The 9446-nt window shown below is 38.5% G+C and overlaps 1 protein-coding gene across 1 annotated transcript in view; it reads left to right on the forward strand.

The window, feature by feature from the left end:
• The window catches only part of LOC119836533 (diacylglycerol kinase 1), a 67440-nt gene that overhangs the window by 52634 nt on the left and 5360 nt on the right, over positions 1 to 9446 (forward strand). The window contains exons 11-20 of the mRNA XM_038361908.1: positions 51 to 211; positions 1079 to 1192; positions 2016 to 2107; positions 3233 to 3373; positions 4260 to 4500; positions 5225 to 5311; positions 6532 to 6622; positions 7160 to 7262; positions 8120 to 8206; positions 8636 to 8791. Coding sequence (XP_038217836.1) covers positions 51 to 211; positions 1079 to 1192; positions 2016 to 2107; positions 3233 to 3373; positions 4260 to 4500; positions 5225 to 5311; positions 6532 to 6622; positions 7160 to 7262; positions 8120 to 8206; positions 8636 to 8791 — 1273 coding nt within the window. The remainder of the gene's footprint in view (positions 1 to 50; positions 212 to 1078; positions 1193 to 2015; positions 2108 to 3232; positions 3374 to 4259; positions 4501 to 5224; positions 5312 to 6531; positions 6623 to 7159; positions 7263 to 8119; positions 8207 to 8635; positions 8792 to 9446) is intronic.

The following is a 9446-nucleotide window of genomic DNA, read 5'->3' on the forward strand; positions in this document are numbered from 1 at the left end:
TTTTTAGTTCGATCGTAATATTAACCTATATTATAAAAATTATGTTTCAGTATGACCACAATACCTCTGCTAGTTCTTCTGGGTTTGGACACAAATGTGAAAGAGGATGGAGAGCACGCTTGGAGGTTGAAGCATTTCAACCGACCCGCGTATTGCAACCTGTGTCTGAACTTGTTGGTCGGATTGGGGAAAAAGGGACTCTGCTGCATATGTGAGTAGGTCTATAATTGCTTGAAGTTTTAGAGGAATATTGGGGAGAAAGGGGCTCTGTCACCTACGTTAGTGAGGAAGTTATTTTTTGGTGCTTAAAGGTCATTGGATGTGGATTTTCTCGAGTTAAATTTTATAAAATATGTTTATTTTTTAAACACACTAACTCAATTTTGGCACAGCGTTGCAGGCGGCAGATCGGTCTCATTGTGTATTTAAAAAAAAAAGAATGCCTGAAAGAGATTGCTCTAGAGCAATAAGGCCGCCTTTTAGAATATATATACTGACATGGTCTTTTTATATTGATAACTTATTATTCTTTTTTTGTATTTCTCTTGTAATAAATGTGAAAGTTTGTTTGTTTGTCCGTCAATCACGCTTTAACTAATGTACGGATTTTTATGTAACTTGGTATACATACATGATATGAGCTGACTTGGGTGATAATATACTTTTTATGCCGATTATATGCTCCCTTGGGATAAAACAGGAATCTTGTATTTATATATTACTAGCTGCACCCCGCGGTTTCACCCGCGTTAGTCCGTATCCCGTAGGAATATCGGGATAAACAGTTGGCTATATGTTATTCCAGTTGTCGAGCTGTCTACGTACCAAATTTTATTGCAATAGGTTCAGTAGTTTTTTTGCGAAAAGAGCAACAAACACTCACACATCCTTACAAAATTTCGCATTTATAATATTAGTAGGATAGTAGGATGATTGTTTTTTTTAGTGTAATCTTTTAAGTTGTTTTAATTTTACAGTTATTATGTTGCAAGGAATTAACCGGACGTAGACTGGACGAGCGTCCATTAAATAATAAATAAATGATATAGAATTAAATGTATTCTCCTTCCATTTCCAGTCTGCAAGTTCACAGTGCACGAGCGATGCGTGCAGCGCGCGCCCGCGTCCTGCATCGCGACGTACTGCAAGTCGCGGCGGGCCCCCACCACCCTCTCCCACCATTGGGTTGAAGGTAACCATATATTTGTAATACCTTCCTTATAACCTGTGAATCGCAATAAATTATTTTGAATTTTGAATTATATTTATTTATTTACACATCAAATACCAGTACAGGAGTCACCCAATATTATATTTATTCACACAAATTTTATTATTACATTATTACATATAGGATTTTACCCTTTTGATTTACACAAATCTTAAACAATAAATAATACTAAAAAATATTACAAGCTAATAAGTATTAAATAGCATAAAATGTAATAATACAACTGTGTTAATAAGTTATAGAGCTGAAGAGGTCCTATTTGAAAAATTAAAATCAAAAATGCCTATATATATTTGGTCTAGTTCTGACAGTAGATTAAATATATTATATACGTGGTACACGAGAGATACCAGCTTTGAAATAAAAAATGAAACATCAAAATCGGTTCACCCACCTCCTTTTAATATATAGTAGCAGTTCGCCCCGGCTTCGCCCGTGGTACATATATAATCTACGTCACTCAGCGAAGTTGCATTTTTCTAATGGTGAGAGAATTATTAAAATCGATTAAGCAGTTTTTGAGTTTATCCATTACAAACAAACAAAGAAACAAAAATACAAAATTCACCCGCGTAAGTTTGTATCCCGTAGGAATATCGGGATAAAAATTGGCCGATATGTTATTCCAGTTGTCCAGCTTTATACGTAGTAAATTTCATTGTAATCGTTTCAGTAGTTTTTGCGTGAAAGTATAACACACATCCTTACAAACTTTCGCATTTATAATATTAGTAGGATAGGATAGAATAGGATATCACATAATTGAAACTTATCACTATTTCAGGTAATTGTCACGGCAAGTGCGCGCGATGTCGGAAGAAGATCAAAGGTTATAATGGAATAACTGGACTGCACTGCCGCTGGTGTCATATCACGGTACGGTACTTAACTCAGCTACATCAGAAATTATTATATCGTTTTTTTAATTTTGAGTTTTATAGCATTGAAATGCTTTATGAGTGAGAAATTTTGAAAGAATGGAAAAAAATTAAAATAAAAATCATCTTTATTTAGTTCTCACAACATTAGTCTATAACAAAAACTTAAAAATACAGATACACACAGCTAAATTGATCACGAGGCGGGATTCGAACCTGCGTTTCTCGCCTAACCGTAGCAACGCCTAGCCTCTCGGACACCCGTGATCCTGCCACAGTAATCGAATTTCTTCTGCTCTTTCGGTTTCATGTGCCTAAGGGGGGGGGGGGGGGGGGACCCCACGCCACCTATTATCTATACAATTATTATGTCTAGTAAAAAATCTAATATGTTTCACTGATTAATTTATGTATTGGTAATCACTACATAGTATAAAACAAAGTCGCTTTCTCTGTCCCTATGTCCCTTTGTATGCTTAAATCTTTATAAGTACGTAACGGATTTTGATGGGTATTTTTTAATAGATAGAGTGATTCAAGAGGAAGGTTTATATGCATAATAACATCTATTAAACTAAAATTTCTCATCTATTAAACTACTCTGAAATAACGCGTGCGAAGCCGCAGGCAAAAGCTAGTAAATTAATAATTGTATGTACGAAACAAATATAACACACTACAGGTGTTCATATACTAAATTATTTTTCTTCATTCGCCATGATTAACCTGCTATTTTTCTCCCGTTCGCCTTGACCGCCTCCTTGGTACAGTGGTTAACGCGTGAGCGTAGAACCGAGGGGTCCTGGGTTCAATTCCCGGTGGGGACGCACAAAAAAAAATAATATGTCTCGGTCTGGCAGGACACAGAAGGCTGATCACCTACTTGTCCCTAAGAGAATCGATCAGTGAAACGGATGTACATCATCTGCCCCATACCCCACTAGGGGACTTCACACCATTTTTCTCCCATTTCGTGCTGTAAATGGTATTTGTGCTATAAATGGTAATACGCTTCGTTACGTAACGCGTTACGGCGCCTGTCTATCTGGCTAGTCGTAGAGCTGCTAGTCCCGAATGCAAGTGACTAGTACCATACAATGTGAGACACTTGGTGTCCCGACAGCTGCACAATCGCTGCGTGGGCAGCGCGGGCGGCGCGTGCTCGCTGGGCCGGCACGCGGCGCACATCGTGCCGCCGCCCGCCATCCGCCCGCTCGTGCTCGACCGCCAGCGCTCGCTGCCGCACCGCCCGCAGCATGAACAGGTGACACACTCACACAATCACTCACTCACTCACTCACACAATCACTCACTCACTCACACAATCACTCACTCACTCACACAATCACTCACTCACTCACACAATCACTCACTCACTCATTCACACACTTACTCACTCACTCACACACTTACTCACTCACTCACACACTTACTCACTCACACACTCACTCACACACTTACTCACTCACTGGGTCATTGATCTCTTCTCGCACTCGCTCATTCACTCACTCACACATATACTCTATGACTCATTTCTTGTAGTGGATAGTATATGCAATGGTTGAGATAAGTGAATATTTAAGCATCCATTATATTGAAGATTATATGTATAAGCTTGGTTTAGGTAGTTGGATTGTATGCCACGTTTTTCATCACGTTTGTCCTAACTTTTCTCACAAACCTGCCAAATTTTTAAAGGAGAAAACAACAAGAAAAATATCCTTTTACGTACTTGGATGGTCACCTCTTTTAATTTGTATTTTACATATATCTTTTTTCCTTTCCCTCGCATTGTGTAGAAATCTTATATACATAAAATTCAAATGCAATAAATTATTGTGAAGGCTAAAGTAAAGTTTAAACGTAAATCCTACTAATATTATAAATGCGAAAGTTTGTAAGGATGTATGTGTGTTTGTTTCTCTTTCACGCAAGAACTACTGAACCGATTGCAATGAAATTTTGTACGTAGATAGCTGGACAACAGGAATAATACACAGGCAACTTTTTATCCCGATATTCCTACGGGATACGGACATACGCGGGTGAAACCGCGGGGCGCAGCTAACACTATCTAAAGGGATCTTTCACACGTAACGATAAAAAGCTCACTCTAGTGTAAAATAAAAACGAATAAAACACCATTCCAGCAACCGCTGCCCGTCTCGATATCGCTGCCCACTTCCATATCATCAGCAGAAGACAAGAAGAAGGAGCACCGCGCGCCCCCCATCTCCTTCCAGATCACCCCACCACCAGGCTCCTGCCCCCTGCTCGTGTTCATCAACCCCAAGAGTGGGGGGAGGCAAGGGGCCAGGGTGTTGAGGAAGCTGCAGTACATATTGAATCCAAGACAAGTTCATGATATCACGAAAGGCGGACCTATGCAGGGTGAGAGTTATTTTTCTCAGCTTTTGATACAGAATTCAGATTTTTTATAAACACATTGAGAAAACTAGTTTTCAAGAAATATAAATCGCCTTTAAATTGACAGAACCAAACCACATTTCAATGGGACCACGTGGAAAGCACCAGCTCTCAAATAAAAAAGAAGCGCCCAAAAAAATACATTCCAATTAAATACCTCCTCCTTTTTGAATGTGATTGTTTATTATCAGACACTGAAATAAATTCAACCTTATTCAGATGAGTTAAAGGCTTATTTAGAATGCTCCAAAACCAAAACTCCACCCTGTGTGGATTTAATGACATTTTCGTCACTGACTGTGTGTAGTTGCTATTAATGATAATGTGTGATGTAGTGGCTATTGTAATGATATTGATCAATTATACTTTAATAAGTAAATAATTATAGTTTTTTGAATAACAATAGATTGGTTATCACAAATGAGAGATGACGATCGCTTGGATTAGAGATTAATCTGTGCTGGAAATTCTTCGCCTTTTACACACCATGGATCGTGAAAGAAGGACTTTCCTCATTGAAACAGGGAGGATCCTCAACCAGTCTTCAGGACTGGCTGGCCAGTAGCCCCGATTGGATGATGTTAGAAAGTTGTATATATGCTCTGTAGCGAAAAAATTTCGCTAACGCGATTCAGAGGACTGTTTCGCTACGATCTTATATTTAATGATATTTCCACTCACTCCTCAGGTCTCCAAATGTTCAAAGATGTTAAAAGCTACCGCGTGATATGTTGCGGCGGAGACGGGACTGTGGGGTGGGTTCTTGAGACAATGGGTGAGTGAATATTTTGTGAAACTACACTAATTTGATTTGTATTTATTCAAGCAGTTTCACTAAGGAAATAGCTTACCTGTTTCTTGAGAAATGTTGAAAGAATAGAACCTAGTCTATTTATTCTATTTCTTGCTACGGTTTGGCAAAAATTGGGGGTTCTATCCCGTCTCGTGATCAATTTGTTTATTCTTTAAACATTTCTGATTTATAAAGCATTTCAATGCTATAAAAATTAACATGTCTTGTTAGATTTGTTCCTATGAATCACAGGTAATATTAAATATATATTATGACGTAAATAAGTTTCTTAACTTTGTTGTTTGAAAAGATACCTATTCACCTTTATAGTCTTACTAGTTGCACCCGGCAAACGCTGTTCTGCCCTACTCTTATTATTTAGGGGTATGAAAAATAGATGTTGGCCGATTCTCATAGATACCGGATAAGTACGAAAATTTCATCAAAATCGGTCTAGCCATTTCGGAGGAGTATGGCAACGAAAACTGTGACACGAGAATTTTATATATTAAGACTAGCATACTCGGCCACGCGTTGCTGCGGCTGAGTAATAATTAAAATTATTAGGATTATAAATTATTGGAATATTGGCATAATTAGTCGAAATAACGCTATCCTATATCTTAAGTTGGACCAAATTTCACATAAAATGCCAAATTTCATCAAAATCAGATGAGTTGGTGAAGAGTTCATTGGGAACATACATCATTACACTGCATTTTTATATATTTAGATCTATTTATGTCACAAAATGTTAGTTATTTTAAAATAACATTACATTTTCCTTACTAAACTATCATAACAAAGTGTAATGATAGTTTAAAATAACTAGCATTCTGTGACAGAAATTGCGTACTTGAACGTTTCTACATGCATTTATTAACTTCACCTTATTTTTATGTAACCCACACCTTTAGACTCGATTTTAAACCACTGGATAATTCAAACTTTGTACACTTATCAAGGATCGGTGACAATACAATAATTTCATAAGTGTGTTTCAAGTTTTTTGTAACAGCTATCTTATTTGAATATGTAAGCATTATACTGCAGCTACAAGTAGACATTTTAACACTACAGGCGCGGATTTTCTTCAATTTCATTTACAATAGTTATATGGGGGACAAAGTTCTATTTTCCCCAAAGTTATAATATTTGGACTTTAGTTTAGATTATTCCCAGTATATGACTTTTTTTCTCAGATAAAATCCAAATGGAGACGCAGCCAGCGGTGGGTGTGATACCGTTGGGTACTGGGAATGACCTGGCGAGATGCTTGAGATGGGGTGGAGGGTGAGATATTACTTACAATGTACTTTTTTATCTCATAGCGGGCAGCTGAGCTGGTGGTTCGCCTGATGGTAAGCGATCACCACCGCCCATCACCCATCAGAAGTAGTACCTATGCGAATGCGTTATATAGACGATTGTAAAGAAGGAGCGGCCTGGGATGGGTGAGGAAAAGGAAACGGCCCTCCAGCTCCCCCACACAGCGTACGAAACACAGTGGCATGCCACTGTTTCACGCCGGTCTCCTGTGGGCGTGTGGTACTTCCCCGGTGCGAGCTGGCCCAATTCGTGCCGAAGTGTGCTCGACTCCCACATACAGTAGTTGATTCAGAATAAACACTGGTAAAAATACTAATAAAGCTTATAATACTTAAACATAACAAAGTGTACTGAAGTGACCTGGATAAAATGAAATGTACTATCAAAATCAATCCAACTATTTTAGTTGGAGCAATAAACAAGAAAAACGAAATAGAATTTTTCTTAAATTTTTTGTACGTTAATAAATTGTATTTATAGTCTCTAATATGTCGTTTTAAGATACGAGGGTGAGTCAATACATAAGATACTGGACAAAATCGCGCGAGCCAGCACTGTCATGATGGACAGATGGCAGATTGACATTGAGAACATCACGCACGATGTATGTATCACATCCATATTGATTATCATCGTTATCATATTCAGAATCATTATCATCATAACAACTATCATAGCTATCATTATTGTCATAATCACCAGCAACGTTCTTATCTTTACCACCACCATCATCATCATCCCATATTAATGTTCCCACTGCTGGGACACAAGCCTCCTATGAGGGTTCAGGCCATAATCCACCACGCTGGCCAAGTGTGGGTTGACACATGTCACATGTCGTCGAACTTTTGATTCTTAGACATGCCGATTTCCTCACGATGTTTTCCTTCACCGTTTTAAGCAGTGGTTATGTTATCCAAATGTTAATCTTTCGATCTACTTAGAACAATGTTATTATTATTATATGTATCACTCCAAGAGAAGGAACAGGTCCTCTTAACACAGGTATTACCTAGCAAGAGGGCCTGAGCCACAATCCACTTGTACAATAATGTAAAAAACCTAAGAAATAAAGATTTATTTATTATTATTTATTATTTACATGTGCAGATAAATTGAAAAAAAATCAATTTATTTCTTGCACGCTCGCCCGGTCTCGAACCTCGACTTATCGATTTTAAAGCCCGAGGTTCTCACAACTGAGCCACTGCTTATATATACCACCATCATCGTTATCATCAATATCTTTATCACCACCAATATTATGATCTTTACCACTACCATAATTATTATCCTTACTCCCATCATTGTCATTATCTTTACCACCATCCTCATCATCATCATCATCATCATCACAATCATGAATACTGTACATTTCATATGATGATGATGACGATAATATTAAGACTTCCTTATTAAACCTCCGTGACTTGAATGAATACATTTTATAAATTGTTTCAGTGTGAACTAGTACAGATGCCCGACTCTGCCCCACATCCCACATCAGTTCCATACAACATCATCAATAATTACTTTTCTATTGGTGTGGTAAGTATGTTTGTACTATGTAGTACTATTGGGTGTTCTTATGGTATCTATTTTGATTTCCTTTCTTTCTAATAATTGAACAACACAAAATACACCTTAATTGAATCCACGGAAAGGATCTTTGTAAACTCCTTTAGTTTTAAAGTCAATACGATAGCAATTTAGTTAGAATATAAGAATTTTGGAAGAATGTTTTAATTTTTTTTTATCCTACTATTATTATGAATTCGAAAGTTTGTAAGGATGTGTGTGTTTGTTGCTCTTTCACACAGAGACTATTGAACCGATTGCGATTAAATCTGGTACGTAGATAGCTGGACAATTGGAATAACACATAGGCATCTTTTTATCCCGATATTCCTACGGGATACGGACTTACGCGGGTGAAACCGCGGGGCGCAGCTTGTAATCTTTATAAATCGCTTCAAGGACGCGGCGATATGCGTGAAATTCCACACGGAGCGCGAGAGGAACCCGGACAAGTTCAGCTCGCGGATGAAGAACAAGCTGTGGTACTTCGAGTTCGCGACGTCTGAGCAGTTCGCCGCCAGCTGCAAGAATTTACACGAAAACATCGACATTGTGGTGAGTATGTGTATGTGGTATTTGACATTTGTATGTGGTAGTCGAGCACGCTTCGCCACGAATTGGGCCAGCTCGCACCGGGGAAGTACCACAACCCCACACCCCACAGAAGACCGGCGTGAAATAGCATTCTGCTGTGTTTCGTTCGGTGAGTGGGGGAGCCGGAGGCCCATATCCTTTTCCTTACCCTTCCCAGTCCTTTCCTTTATTCCTATCGCCAATCCTTTCTTCATCCCTTTCCAAAAAGTTGGCAATCCATTTGTAGACGCGTAAGGTCTACAACAGACCTTATGCCTCTCCAAATGTTCATGGGCGGTGGTAGCGCTTACCATCAGGCGTCCCACCAGCTCCATTGCCAACTGTTGCATAAAAAAAAAAGAGTTCTGTGTTCACCTTGATCAGTGGGACGTGTGGTTTTACAGACGCTACTTACGTGACAAAATGCTTGAAACATATTTATTTATCTTATTAATAAACGGGGCAGTCACTGGATGGCTTCCGTGCAAGACAGTTTAGCTAAATAAAATACTCCACATATTGCTGAATATCTCATAAATTAATAGATTGCAATATATACAATAAAACTAGCTGGTGCGCGGTGCGCGGGCTGCAAGCAGCCCGCGTGGATTTTTGCGTGGACCAGTATTATCAAGAC

The sequence above is a fragment of the Zerene cesonia genome, chromosome 24 (genome assembly GCF_012273895.1).
Source record: "Zerene cesonia ecotype Mississippi chromosome 24, Zerene_cesonia_1.1, whole genome shotgun sequence".
Taxonomy (NCBI): domain Eukaryota; kingdom Metazoa; phylum Arthropoda; class Insecta; order Lepidoptera; family Pieridae; genus Zerene; species Zerene cesonia.